This window comes from Strongylocentrotus purpuratus, unplaced genomic scaffold, assembly GCF_000002235.5.
Source record: "Strongylocentrotus purpuratus isolate Spur 01 unplaced genomic scaffold, Spur_5.0 spur5_scaffold_15, whole genome shotgun sequence".
NCBI classification, from domain to species: domain Eukaryota; kingdom Metazoa; phylum Echinodermata; class Echinoidea; order Camarodonta; family Strongylocentrotidae; genus Strongylocentrotus; species Strongylocentrotus purpuratus.
In genome coordinates, this window is record NW_022145600.1 from 7,279,540 (window position 1) to 7,294,895 (window position 15,356).

At 33.7% G+C, this 15,356-nt stretch overlaps 1 protein-coding gene across 2 annotated transcripts in view; it reads right to left on the reverse strand.

Annotated features, from left to right (window-relative positions):
- Positions 1–2,736: 2,736 nt before the first annotated feature.
- Positions 2,737–15,356, reverse strand: part of LOC584043 (zinc transporter ZIP13) — a 29,076-nt gene continuing 16,456 nt past the window's right edge. The window contains exons 4-10 of one of the 2 annotated variants that reach the window (XM_030985473.1): positions 10,295–10,540; positions 9,377–9,466; positions 7,468–7,518; positions 6,695–6,827; positions 5,792–5,891; positions 4,651–4,733; positions 2,737–3,771 (exon numbers count right to left, since the gene is read on the reverse strand). In XM_030985473.1, coding sequence (XP_030841333.1) covers positions 4,658–4,733; positions 5,792–5,891; positions 6,695–6,827; positions 7,468–7,518; positions 9,377–9,466; positions 10,295–10,540 — 696 coding nt within the window. In that variant the 3' untranslated portion in view covers positions 2,737–3,771; positions 4,651–4,657. Of the gene's footprint in view, positions 3,772–4,650; positions 4,734–4,807; positions 4,864–5,791; positions 5,892–6,694; positions 6,828–7,467; positions 7,519–9,376; positions 9,467–10,294; positions 10,541–15,356 lie in introns of those variants that run through there. The other variant, XM_030985474.1, reaches the window with a different exon arrangement.

The following is a 15,356-nucleotide window of genomic DNA, read 5'->3' on the forward strand; positions in this document are numbered from 1 at the left end:
AACAAACACACAAATAAAATCATTAATCAGGTATAACATTGTAGACATGAAAAATATGTACATGTATACAAAAACATCAATTATTAAAAACAATTTGAAAATGAATAAACCAAACTCATGCATACAGTGTATCTGTTAGTTCAATAAGTCCTTTTATTTTTTTAATCAGAAAAGAATATTACATGACTTTTAACAAAGGGATTTTTAAGGCAAAATCCAAATTTATTGAGCAATTTAGAAGACCCATACACCAGTACTATCCATGCCACCTTTGGGCAGTGTGTACAAAAATATTTGTATAAACATAATTACATTTGACATGATACTTTACATGAAATATTAGTTCTCTCGTTATTCACCGAAGTAGAAAAGCACAACATATAGATAGGCACTTGTAGAGGCAGGATATAACAATTCAAGTCCATAAAAATATTCATCTCTTAACGATAAAACATGTATTTTAAAGAAGACGTTATTTGTTGAGAGTGGTATATAGTTTCTTTTAGAAAATTGAGCAAATTAAGTAGATAAAGAATCAAAACTGTGTGACTTGTGAACACTGGAAGCAAGGACTCCACATTACAAATTTCATTTTTCGAGGGGGGGGGATGCTATCCATTATTGTCTTTTCTTTTTCTATTCACCCTTCTGCTTTCCAGCATCAAAACTTAAACGCTTCATAATCTGATCAAAAGATTATGCAAACGCTCTTCTGATGAATACACAAATATCATGTTCATTCAGCTTTCTAGATAAATCTAACTCTATTGTCGGGGGCAAGCAGTTCATTTAGTTAGGCAAGTATAATTTACAGAGGGTCAAATTCAACAAAGTACTGAACAATTCTAAAATCATAAGAAAACAAATAATAAAAGCAAATGTGTTACATCTCCTCATAGCATTTATCACGAGTCAGCCTGTATTAAATTCAGGTATAGAGAAACTGTACAACAACAAAAACGTACTTGATTTTGTACACAAGATTTACACAATTCAAATTTGTAATACAAAACTGAAATTAAATCAGATTAGGATCTAAATTTTGACGTTTGTCAGAAATAAAGGTCCAAGTACCACAATAAGTCGTGAAAACATGTAAATCAAATCGAAACACAAATTAAATTCTAACCTAAATACGTCACATTTGTCCACATCACTGGCTCAAATCTTGCCAGACTTTGTTACTATTTAACACATCACATTTTGTGCGGGGCTTAAACAGATTCACTCAGAGAATATATACATTATCTTTAAAATGTACTCTCTGTATTTTTAAAGTTTAGCTGGAAATAAATAATGACCTAATCGTAAACCATATTTTTTGCCAAACTTGGCAAGTACACATAAAAAGCTCAATAGCACCCTGTTTTTATCAATATGTATTTACACATTATTATTATTTTGAATCTGATAACAGTAAAATCTAAATGAGATGTAATTAATTCTGTGCATCAAGTCATCTTTCCATGATTAACTTCATCAGCTAAGGCTTACATTGTACATTTTAACATCCACGACAAGTTCACATTATTGATTTTATGGACCTGTAGAAAAATAAATCTTTGTTGACACAACAAATTTCTAACTAAAGATTATCATCCAACAGATTACTCACAGCAGACTAACTGAGGCTTATCAATTTCACTGTTATTGTAAATTTTGTCTCAAAATACCTCAATGTCATAATCAATGCCCTTAACCGTTCATGTTTTCATATTCAATAATATCCAAATAAATATTCATAATTTAAATAAAAGTTATCTGGCAGCCCATGTAACCGTTTACATAATTGCTTGTATATAATATCCAAAGTTAAAAATATTTATCCAGTTAAATACAAAATATCAAATAATGTCATGCATTGAGGAATACCTCAGATCTCAGACCCATAACAAGTAAAAACCCTGAATATAAGAACAAAATTCTGATAACGAACCAAGAGCTACTTTTGAAAATTGAGAATGATCAAAATCTTATTATGTGATTTGATTCAATGACACAGTTACCATGGCAACATGATTGGTTCTATACATACACAGGCTTAAAAAAAACAAGGGAAACGCTTTCGGCGGTCTCACCTGCATTACGCAATTTGTTATGATGAAAAATTGAGGTTGGGAAATTATTTATAGGCAGGGTGGCCCATTAGCAGGCCCCCAAAAATGAAATCCTTTGAATATAATCAACATTTTGAAGTGAATATTGACTAAGAATCATCAGAAGAATTATTTACTATTATTTGTACCAAGATCGATAACTTCAATAAAATATAAACACAAATAACAAAAATTGAATTCTCATATTAAGTTGTAAGATCATAATCCAAGTCTACTGACCTAAAATGACCTTTGACCTTGTGACTTGGAAGTTGTGTCATATGATTTGTGATACTTGTTAAACCTTGGGTACAAGTTTCATGGAATTTGAACAAACACTTTTGAAAATATGCTCAAAATTCAAAATCTTGATGTTAATGCCACAACAAAGTCTAAGTTTGTTGACCTAAAATGACTTTTGACCTTAACCAAGTGACCTGAAATTCAACTCGAATGATTGGGGATACTTGATAACCCTATAGTCCAAGTTTCATTGACTAAGAACTTATACTTTCAAAATAATATCAAAAATTCAAAAACTTAACCTTAGGTTAAGTTTTTGATGTTGACGCCGCCACCGTCGCCGCCGTTACCGGAAAAGCGGTGCCTATGTCTCGCTTTTTGCTACGCAGGCGAGACAAAAATCACCTAAATTTGTTGTAAGTGGTTGCTTAGATACAGCAATCTTCTATTTAAAAAAAAAAATTATCTTGCTTAATGATCTCTGTTAATCTTGAATACATACAGTGTTATGTATGTAAATTTCCTGGCAAGTACATGTATAACTTTATCATAAACAAATACGATTATAAATTACATGTAGTAAAAAAATGAAATCGAAAGAGATGATGGCTGAACATCTCTTCTTTACTCTACCTCACAAAATATAAATAATCAATTTACAAAAAGTTAAATAAGAAAAATATTTTGAACTGACATGTTGTGATATCACGTTGCCTACTTGATTAAAATATGCGATTAATTTACCTTTACCCAAGGGTTTACTTCAGTACTTGAAAGGATGAGACAAAGCAAAATAAAAAAATAAGAAATATATTTTGAACTGAGATGTTGTGATATCACGTTGCCTACTTGATTAAAATACATGATTAATTTACCTTTATCCAAGAGTTTACTTCAGTACTTGAAATTATAAGACATTTTTATTTCAGAGGTACATTAAGAATAGAAAAATTGATCATTGAACTAAATTTCCTTTAATTGATGGCACAATTGCCTTGTTTAAATCATAACATAGGTCCATGTAGACAGAAACTCTTTCTGTGTCTTTTGTTAGTCTATTTTTCAGTAGGATACTGCGGCAGTTCAAAGCATTTTAAGTAATTTTAATTGACTTTGCTTCATAATTGGTGTACAAAAATATGAAATTTCAGCAATTCCTTGGACTCTGGTTATAAAATTTTGAATCGGTGAACTTATTGGCAATCTTTGTTCCGAAGAGCATGATGAATAGGAAGAATATGAATGAATGGGCAAAATAAGGCGTTTTCAACGCAAATTTTTTCCTTGGCAGGAAAAGTGCAAAAAATATCTGCTACCGTAGTAGCTTCGCTTGTACTCCAGATGGTGTTTTTTGTGAAGGTGCGGAATCACACAGCATGGCTCCAGTATAACTTGGTTGAAGCTCCCAGGCAGGAAATGTATTATTCTATATCTAATGAAATAAAAAGAGAATTGAGAAATGCAATTGTGACAATCATGCTTGTCTGAAGTCACTATCGTACCCACATGAACAGATGGTCCTGATTATCTTTGCACTGATGAATAGGGGATTAGTGATTTCAGGTAACATCTGTGTTATGATATACATATTATATTGACTGCTTTGGAGACTGCAAGGAGAACTATGCCCAGTCAATATTTTTTTGCTATACTGCCCAGCAGTCAGAAGCAAATTTCATACTTGCAATTTTGAACAATCTGGTGCTCAGAATCTTCCTCTGTGGTATGTAATACATAATTAACATCTAATTAAAATAACGAGAAGTAAGTTACCACTATATTATATGTACATGTACATGTATTTCAGGATTAAGCTAGAAGCTGATGAGTCGAAGCTCAAACTCAAAATTAAAACAGGAAGTCTAACGTTTGATAACAACAGGAATGTCACCGAGTGGGGTGTGTCATGAGTGGACATGTGGCATCATCTCCCCTATTATTTCCTGTCTGAGAAATTATACTAAGTTTCAAGTCGTCAGCACTTGCTTAGGTCCATTGACAAGAATAGTGAAAATATATACTCGTAAGCTGGAGGGTTGGGGGAGAGTGCACAACTGAAAATGTGTTAGTCAGTTTACATGTCCCCCCCCCCCTTAACAAAAAGGAAAGAATGGGGTAGCGATGCCCCAGGATACAGTCAAAGTTTATAGAAGATTCATAACTACCCCCCCCCCCCCTATAATAAGATACTATGGGTGTGTCCAACAAATTAAATTGTTTCCTTCAATAATACATGTATAAGTGCTGGCCATGTTCAACAAAAGGATCAACTTACAACTTATCTACATATCATCGCTAGACTTGAACTTACCAGAAAGTTACTCTATCAAGACGGTCACTGCACCCATTACAGCTATACCGCACAACAGACACGTCATCTGTTTCATAGACTCTCTGGAATAAAGACAAACAAATCACAGAGAATGCCCATGATACACAGAATTCAACAAAAAGCTGTTGTATTGCCCAAAATTGCTATTCCTTTATGCCACACAACAAACATGTCATCTGTTTCATAGACTCTCTGATATAAAGACACAAATCACAGAGAATACATGTACACATGATACATGAAAGTCAACAAAAATCTGTTGTATAATTGCCATTCCTTTATGAACAGACAGGGTTCTAGGCGTTTCATAAACCAACCTTCCTGATTTTTTTTCCCATGAATTTTCAAAATTGGAGGATCATTAAAGCCTATCTGCACTATTTTGGTCTGGAGGGATTGAACCTCCCTGCATGGTCACTGACAGGTGGTTATCTCATCGAATCAGCTCTAAATTAACACAAAAAAAGGGAACCATGGGGGACCAATGGTCACTGATAAGGCATTGTTTGCTATATAGAGGTAGCTATAGAAGTAGCTATGAGTAGTGCAGTGGGGCTTTAAAGCAGCCGCAAAAACTTTATTGCAACCCTAAGCCTGAATCTTTGACTAAATAGAGCCAAGATCACATGCCAAAAGAGCGAATCTTGGAAAAACTGGCTGCTATGAGGCAGAAGATCATTGAACGTATGTACAGTGATACAATTTAATGCCCTTCTGGATAATAGCAAAGTGTTTAAAGTGACTCGTTAACATTGCCTCAGATTCTGAAACAAAATCCTGGATTTAGCTCATGCTGCAATCAACCTTTAGGTGAGTCAGGAATCCCATGATTTTTACCAGCAGATCGCCTGTCTGATTATCAAGATATTTATGATTGAAAATCAAAATTTCATTTTTCGTTTTTGTTTTCCTAACGGTTTTTATAAGAATACAATCCATTGGGGAAAATGAGTGTGGTAAAACCGGTCACTCAAAGATTTTCACTTATTTGAGTCATTTCATGTTCAGTATGAAGCGAAATTTGTTTAGGGCTTCAATATTACACCATAACACAGACACTGATAACACGTAGGGCCATGCATCTCAGATTTAACATTGTTAAATGATGCCTTAAACTTACTTCCAACTTGTCTCTTGAAGAATTTCCGGAAGAACAGTAGCTAGAGCAATGTGAATAAAACCCCCGGCAGTGAATGGAAGAATCCAGGCAGCACGGTCACCTACAAAGAAAACAACAACAACATACACATAGTACAGAGATAAACAGTATACAATTTTAGCCGTGAATCTCTGCAATCTATTCCAGCTCCACATGGTTTCAATAGTATACAGGATTGTATGGTGGAACATGGTTATCACTAATTCTTTGGCCTGTAGTTTACTAAAATTCAAACAAACATCACAAACTATTATTCACTGTGTTATGGACGTGTCTTTATGTGCCACATTTCGCTATGCCAACTTAAAAACCTTTGTAGCACATTGCTACTTCTTTTTCAACCAAACTTCTATTAGGTATACATTAAAAAAAAAAAATCATTTTGCTGCAGCTATTTATGAGGCAGTTTATCACGTCTTGTATGAATGAGGCTAAGGGTGCATTCAAGCAATTTTTTAAAGCTAGAATCACAAACATGAATCACAAATCAAAACGCCGTTAAAAACACGGTTACTGCGGGAGAGCGTTCAAGCGATTTTTCATCAATGCTGATTCTTGCTCATTTCAAGCCCAGCCACTGCTCATCACACTGCGCAGTTTGACCCAGGAAGTATAGGTCAACTTTGCCGCATGCTTTCCGTCTGTGTTTACGGTCGATTGTCGGTCAAACCATGGACCTACTATGGTCAAACCTGAGCAGGCTCTGTTTGTTCAAGCGAATTTAATTACAAAAAGCATCTTTTTCAGCGTTTCATGTTTGTGTTTTTAAACACATTTTTTTTTTACGACTGATAAAAAAATTGCTTGAACCCAACCGTGTTTTCAACTAAACGCCTTTGTTTAGTTCTGGTCTTTCTCACTGACCTGTTTCTTGAGCCGATTCTGAGAGGAGAGTAAGCACTGCACCAAGGAGACCTCCCACGGCCGTCGAGATCTGGGATTTAGTTGCCTGAGTTCTGGAGAATCCTGATCGCAGGAGGATAGCAAAGTCTCCAACCTGTTGGTACAAAGGAAACACATCAAGATCACCATGGGGCAAAACAGTACTCAAATAAAAACCCTTAGTATGTTTGTATTCAAATCAAATGTCTCATATCTTTCAAGAAAACATTACTTTTAAAAGTGCTTTAAAAACAAAAAATATCTGGGACTTTGTTGCCTGCATTCTGGAGAATCTTGATCTCAATAGAATAGCAAAGTCCCCAACCTGTCTGTAAACCTCCCCCCCCCCCCCCCATCAAGATCACCATGGGGCAGTAATCAAATGCAAACCCTTAGTAAATGTAAATAGGAATTTAAATCTTCCGTCTTTCAGAAATTTTCATTTGAAAGCGTGAACCACTTAAACAGTGATAAAACATCAAGTATTTAATTATTTTTTTTGTTGAAAGAAAGAAAAGAAAAGAAAAGAAATAAATTAAGGTACAGGGCACTGGCATACTCAAAGGAGGCACAACAGGCATGTGCCCCCCCCCCTTTATGCACAATCTTGCATTCTTAAAACACCAAGAGAAATGTTATTTTTTTAGTATGAGATCTTTATGCAGATCAGATGATGGAGTCTTCAATATCTCCAATATCTTAAATCTAATATCGGGAGTAAAACAATCATTAAAAAGAAGAAAATGCACTCTTACCTCATGGGGAACTTCATGTAACAAAATGGCTGCCGTTGTAAGCATTCCAACCTGTTAAATAATTGCAGACAGAATAACCATTAGGTATCAAAGGGTTGATATACAATAGATATTTATAGAAAAAACATAGAGAGAAGTACAGAAAGAGAGAGAGAGAGAGAGAGAGAGAGAGAGAGAGAGAGAGAGATAGAGAGAGAGAGTGGTGATCTAAATTATGTAAAACAATGAAATTGATTTTCATTGCAAATTCTGCAAAATGAGGAAGTGGAAACGTTCAAGGCAAGGCCATCATCATCGCCTTTGTCTGGGCGATGTTTTAAGTCCCATTAACAATTTATTTCACAATGCTTTCTCACATCCTGCTAGAATTCAATTTCATTATTATGGTATTAAACCAGTGGCAGAGTAGATCAGCATCTTGTCAAAGAAGTACTGTGAAACTAAAACCTTGCCCATGCATGAAATTTTTGCCATTATGCAAGTACAGTGAAACCTGTCTATAAAAACCACACCAGAGAAACAAAGAGAGACAAGAAAAGTGGTCTTCATAGGCAGGTGGGCTTTATGTACAGGTTCCTTTAATAGTACGTTACAATGAGAAACCTTTTTCAAGGGAGACAAAAAAAAGTGGTCTTTGTAGACAGGTGGTCACTAAAGCAGGTTTGACTGTACATGTAACCCAAATCCACACAAGCTTCACACTGCAACACTGAATTTGTGCATATAAACAAAAAGGGATCTTTAGTAATTTACGGTTTATACTGGTAACTTAAAATTTGGTAAGCTAAAAAGCACAACCTGTATCAGGATAAAGTTCACACATAGTCAATAAATGTTGTTAATTTTCTTGGAATAAGTTCAAGGAAACTTTTTTTACATACTTTTCTCAAATTGTTGCTTTGCAATCGGAATAAACACTTTTTCACAAAGGATAGAGTGTATAATGTGTACATTCTATTCAGGAAGTTTGACATCTGCTATTCCACCACACACCTTCCTTCCTGTCCAGTGTCAGTGACAATTCTTAAAGCTATTTCCAACATTTGTGAAATGACAGGTGTGTGGTTCAAAGCTTCATGTTTTTATGTTTTGATTCTGAATTAGGAGATGATCAACAAAAAAGTATCATAATCATCCTCATTCTTCAAGAATTAAAAAGCTTAAGTTGTTATGTTCTGATTCTGAAGTAGGAGATGATTAAAAAAGAAAGTATTATCCTCATTCATCAAGAATTAAAAAGCTTCATGTTTTTATGTTTTAATTCTGAATTAGGAGATGATTAACAAGAGAGTATTATCCTCATTCATCAAGAATTAAAGAGCTTATGTTGTTATGTTTTGATTATGAATGAGACGATTAAAAAAGATAGTATTATCCTCATTCATCAAGAATAAAAAAGCTTATGTTGTTATGTTCTGATTATGAATTAGGAGACGATTAAAAAAAGATAGTATTATCCTCATTCATTAAGAATAAAAACCATTTTCAAATTTCAAGTTTCAAGAGTTTTATTTAAAGAACTGTCACAACACCAAACTCAGTGTATGACAAACTTTTGTTTGATACCTTTAAAGGTCTCACAATGTACATGTTAGTTGTTATCAATCAATACAGTCATTTCTTACACACATATCGAGGGGTCAGTGATTCAAAGACGTAACTCCATTTTGGCCATTTTGAGAAAAAGTGGTTATGTGTCACTGAGCACCTGAGTTAAGTTTACTCGCTATTGACTTCAATGGGATGTTGGGTGGAGTTAAGTCTTTGTGTTTCCTGGAAAGCCCACAGTTTTCTGAACATTTTGATATCAAATACTCATTTTGACAAAATATTGAGTTATGTCTTTGTGTCACCGAACCCTCAATATAATATATCTTTGTATATGAACAGTGCAATTTTAAAAACTCACCTTTTTGCTAACAAGGAAGCTCCCAGCCACAGCTATGCCATGAGTAAAATTATCAATGAAATTAGCTAACAGGTTCAGATATCCTACGACCTGATACAAGAAAATGAAAACAAATATGAAAGAAAGTGAGCCATAAAAATCAAATTTCATGTGTAATCCTACAACTACAAATTTCAGATTGCAAGTTAATCATCAAAAGAATAAAGATACCGGCAGTCTCAAATTTCAGCAATTCGATTGAATGTAAATTTATTATCTACCAGTAATTTTGAGGATAAAATCAAAGCTGAAAGAAAGTAAAAGAAAACAGTAATTCAATCATTTTAAGTATCTGATATCATTTTGCATATACTTGATAGCTTTTTTAAATAAGGAACTCATAGTACTTTCCAGCTTAATGTTTTTACAATATGAATATTTTTAACACAGCATGAATTCTTAGTAACAATTATATATACATGTACTTCCAACAGGCTAGGTACATGTAAGTAAATATTTAAAGCAATCTAAGCACATTCACACAGAAATTATGACTGGTTGTAAAGGAAGGAAGGAAAGTAACTTTGTTATCTAACATTCAGACTATAAAATGAATCACTTAATCATCAGATGCTTATCACACATGTAGGCCTACGTTGTAGCTACACAGTTTCTTTGTATACATTGTAGATACATTGTACATGTACATCCTGCAAATTTACTTGTCCAATCAGTTTTGCTTATCTGAAAGGAGGGGGGAGGGGGGGGGGGGGTACATAAAGGATTGACAATTGATGTGATTCACACATTCATACATGTATAATGTATATGTACATGTAAGTGCTACCATATTTTGATGGGTCAAACCACAACAAAGCCTTCATCTTTTATCCATTTCCTCCCGTATCCCACAAAACTAAAACAACTTTGCATGTATACCTTCACTTTCTTTTCCTTGGTATCCTTGCTTTGATCCTCCATCAATGACTGGATCACCTTGTGGCCTCCATTGGTGTGCCCCAAACTGTTAACTCCATTCATTTCCTCTGACCTTCCGATATTACAGGAGTTCCCATTCAATGGTTTCCTCCGTAACATGCCATTTTTGTCGAAGCCGTTGAGAGGACGGTGGTGGGACTTCTCTCCGTTTGCAATGGTTGAGGGGGCGCCATTGAGGATAGTCGCCTGGAATGAGAGTAATTAAAGGGCGATGCAACCCATGTTATAATTTCATTTTCATGAAATCACAAAAAATAAATACGAGAAACAGAATGGTAAAAGTTTGAAATAAATGGGATCAATAATAAGAAAGTTATGAGTGTTTGAAACTTGAGATCACCAAATCTATGCTAATCGCAAATTGGCAAGTTGGTCACTGGATTGTGACATATTCACGGACTACTCTCCTGATTGTTGTGTACAAAAACATAAATTTCTGTTTTTCTCCTATAAGCACACCTCTTTTTTGGGCATGTCTCATTGTGGGTAGCATACATGTATACCCTCCTGAGTCATACATTTTCAAAAAATTATATGTTTTACGGTAGTCATTTTGTGTAGGAACAAATGGGAAAGTTGTCTGGCACTTTGTCAGAGTGGCACTGTGATTCAGCCAATTTGAAGAGCCCATATGTACAAATGTATAGTGATTACATCTTTAAGAAACATCATAACCTTTTCATCTTTGTCCGTTTTTTAAAAACTTTCTTTTCCTGCTTGCTTTTAGAGTAGTTAAGAGTAAGGTTGGATTTCCCTTTAAAAGAAAAAATGATCAAGTCCTATTGATTTCATGTACAAAATGGATATAAATTGTCATGGATATATATGTATGTCATGATGCTATTCACATGCTGTCTAATAAATACATGTATGTACATGATGTCATTTGAAATTGATCATTTAAAATTTTACAAGAAAAGTAATAACAAATGTATGTTCCTCATATGAAGACACACATATACATGTACATGTAGAGGTGAATGTTATGGTTGATTTTAATAAATGCAAGAAAGAATGTAAAAATCAAATACCTGACAAGACATAAAATCCTAAAATAGCAAATTTAACTTTTCCTGTGTCTGTGCATGACTACAAGTTGGCCAATGTTTATACTACAAACATAATCTATACACAATTCCATCTCAGAAAATTGAATATAATAAAACAGGCAGTAAGGTGGATTTTTTGCACCCAAGTTCCCCATATTCTCTTTTATTGATGTTGCATTGAAAAACAAACGTGTTATGTAAATTGCATTGTAAATATCACCCAAAGATCATCACACAATATTGAAAGGTAAATTCCCCAGGATTTTTTATTAATGCTTGTGTTTTTACCTGTCATTATTTGACCGCTGTGTAAATATGAAGAGCTCCATTGTATTTGTCATCATATTCATCATATTTATGTCTAGTAATGTAAGTACTACATCACATGCAAGCTTTACAGGAACATAACTGAATTGGTATAAGTCAAGAGCTCGGGAAACAATTTTCATGAAGCATGCAAAAATGTACACATTGAGCAGATATGTTGTATATATTTTTGTATCTACATGTACATGTACAGTACATGTACAATGTACAGTATGTAGTGATGTAGTCTTCAAACATTTCAAAGACTTCAATGTAATCCTCCTTTTTTCTTCTATATTCAGGAAAATTTGTATGACAGAAGTGGATTTACATTCCTCCACATCTGTGCATCGAACATATCTAGGTACAGTAGGTACAGTACATATCTTTGTATATTTTCACTCACAATCTTTACTTTTATCAAACAAGCAGATAAGACAGATAGCTATATTTGTAGCCTGAAATGGAGATAACGACTACAATGTACATTGTATGTATAGTTGTATACCAGTGAACTATATAGAAAGTAAATGCAAAAAAAACACCTTACCATCTGTGCATTTTATATCAAATAATTATCATGTAGAGACACACATACATACACAAACTTATATTTATTCATTTATTTCTAATTTTTTGACAGGGTAGCCCATTAACCAATAAGTAGTGGTCTTCCATGAGGCCCTGAATAATAATAAACATATTTACATCAAAAAGCATAACGTTTATATACAGAAGAGATAAAAATTAAATTCCATAGTACATTTAAAAAGATATAACACAGCAATAATAGATGTGGCACAAACAAATACTTGTTTGCAAAATATTTATATATGACCAAAGGCTGTTGATAATACTCTTTTGGCTCACTATCTTTGGTTCAGGTCAGTACTCAAATATTGAAACAAAAATGCATAACATGAACTTGAAGAACTGTACAAAGTCAAAGTCAGTACAAATATTCATGAGGATTTTTTTTCACTTGGATATTGCAAGCATGGAAGCGATGTGTTTAATGAAAGCAGATTTCATTATGTCTGTACAGACAAAACAAAATTAATTTTGGCATAAAAAAAAAGAAAGCATAATCTACATACATGTATGTACTGTATGTACCGGTACACAAATGTATCGGTATATCATTAAAGTCTGATTTAAGGCTTCTCTCAAAGCTAACAATGCTTATGATGTAATGTGGATGAAAAGGGGTTTTCCCTTTGATTTAAGCAAATATGAAATCAACAATAATATAATGCGCAAACTTGAAAGAGAATTTTCTCTGTAAGTGTGAATTGCCATTGTCAAAGTCACCACACACATACAACACCTGTATATCAATACGCCCACCTGGTGGTTATCCTAATATTGTTTATTTCGTTACCACAATGCATATACCCCTAATTGGTACATATATGTACATGTCAATGTAGACTCTAAAGTAAATATACCACCCATGGTTTTGAGGTCCACCTTCATGACTACTTGGTTTTAATGAATGCAGAAAAATGAAAGAAACTGATCAAGCTGCATTAAAATTAAATATTTTGCAAGGAAAGTAAAAAAAAAAAAAAAAAGCTTTTCAAAATTTCCAAACTTTTGAGAGCTCAATTTGTCATCACCTGGTGCATTCGAATCAGGAGATAACTACCATAAAGAGCTTACAATTAAAAGGTTAAATCCCAAAGCTGAGGGAGCTATGTTTGCTCAAGCCAAACACGCTTGTCTATATTGGATTGCACTAAACTGATTGAATCAAGGTCCACTGGAAGTTCTGTTTATTTTAGCTTTAATATGCCTAACGTCAGATTGATCAGATGTATGATGAAATTTGAATAAGAACGTTTTATATGCAAAAAAAAGCTATTAAAAATAATATTATTGGCAAAATCCCGGTCCCTTGGGGTACTCGTATGCATGTTCCCTCCCTTTGAAAGCACCCCCTACATGATCTCCAGTGTGCATAAGTCAATACCCCTTTACCAGAGATTTGGGGAACGCGTCACGAATCGGTCCCTTCTAGTAGGGAGTGCAAAATATAGTGGAAAACACATTGACAGTTTCTTATGCTATATCAATTCACACATTTTTATTCCCTGAATGCGTTGTATTCTGTCCTAAGCATTATAAAGAGTAAACAAAATGATGGCTGTTGCCAATTTGAGCATGTAAAGCGTCCCCTATGGCTTCAAAAAAATATACCCCGGTAAGCAGTACAGTAATAAGGAAGTGCAACAACATGAAAGTGGATCTCTAAATCTTGTTGTTTAATTTTGATATGTAATTCAAACCCCTCATGTAATTGTGCCATATTATTTAAAGAAACAATCAGGGCTGTGTTTGATCAGATACATGTGTATCTCGATAAAACCACTACTACATACATGTACATGTAGTACAGGAGCATTTACCATTCAGTAGCTTATATCCAATGATAACAGGTGATAGAAAATCATTTGTAGGCAATAAAGACTGGAAATGGGTCATTAGAGGAGGCTTTCATGATACACAGTGAATCATGATACGACAATTAATTGGTGCCTGCTTTCTATCCTGATCTATTGTCCACAAAGAAGGCAATTGAACAACAGGTTATCTATTCATTGATTATACATGTACTTGGCAAACAGGGTTACCATAATAGCTATCCAATTAGTTTTATACACTTGAAAGTTGAAACACTATTTAAATAGAAATTATTTTAATGCATTCCTGAGTCCTGACAAGGATATTTAATTAATCAAAAAGTCATCTAAATAATCTGGTCAGAAATGGTTTTATTACTGAATCTTATTATTGGTTTAAATAATAAACATATCAATTATAAACTCCTATTTTACAAGTAACCATATTTTCTCCTTTCTTTCTTTCTTTTCCCTTATTTTTTAAATTCCTTCTTCTTCTTCTCTTTATTTCTTTTATCATATCAATTTCACTTGTGAATGTCTTATTTCATAGTTGCCTATTTCACATTGTACTATTTGCACACATTTTATATGTTTTATTTGGAAATTCCATGTACAGTAGCTGTGACTTTGAACTGTTATCAATAAACCTTGTCAATTCAATTCAATGTCAAACCTACAATAAACATGCACTAGGAGGACCCGTGGAAAATCCACGGGATTCTAGGGGGTGGGTGGTTGTTAATAATGTGCTATCGATTTTTTAAATTTTCATGTTTGTTTTTCTGTTTTTGTTCCCCCTTTTATTTTCAATTTCATTTTCCCTCTTGGTATAGGCCTACTTTTTATCATTTTATTCTTTTTCTACTCTTGTTATTAATATTTAATTTGATAGAATATTAACCTTTTGTTTGCTGTTTCATATATCATTTTGAAATGTTTTTTTTATTTGTAACATATAATAAAACTTGAAGATTGAAAGAAAAAATTAAATAAGTAATTTGTAAACAAACTGATGCAAACTATTTTACGCTTTAACTTTCGTTTTCACTTTCATTATTTATGATTATTGTTTTTCATTCATTCCCATATTATAGTATTAATGACTGCTTTGAGAGAAATAGTTGTTTTATTACGCTCAAGGGAAGGTTAGAATTGTGCTATTCCCCGAGGCTTGCCGAGGGGAATAGCCCAATTGTAACCTTCCCGAGAGCGTATGAAAACAACTATGTCTCGAATATTAAA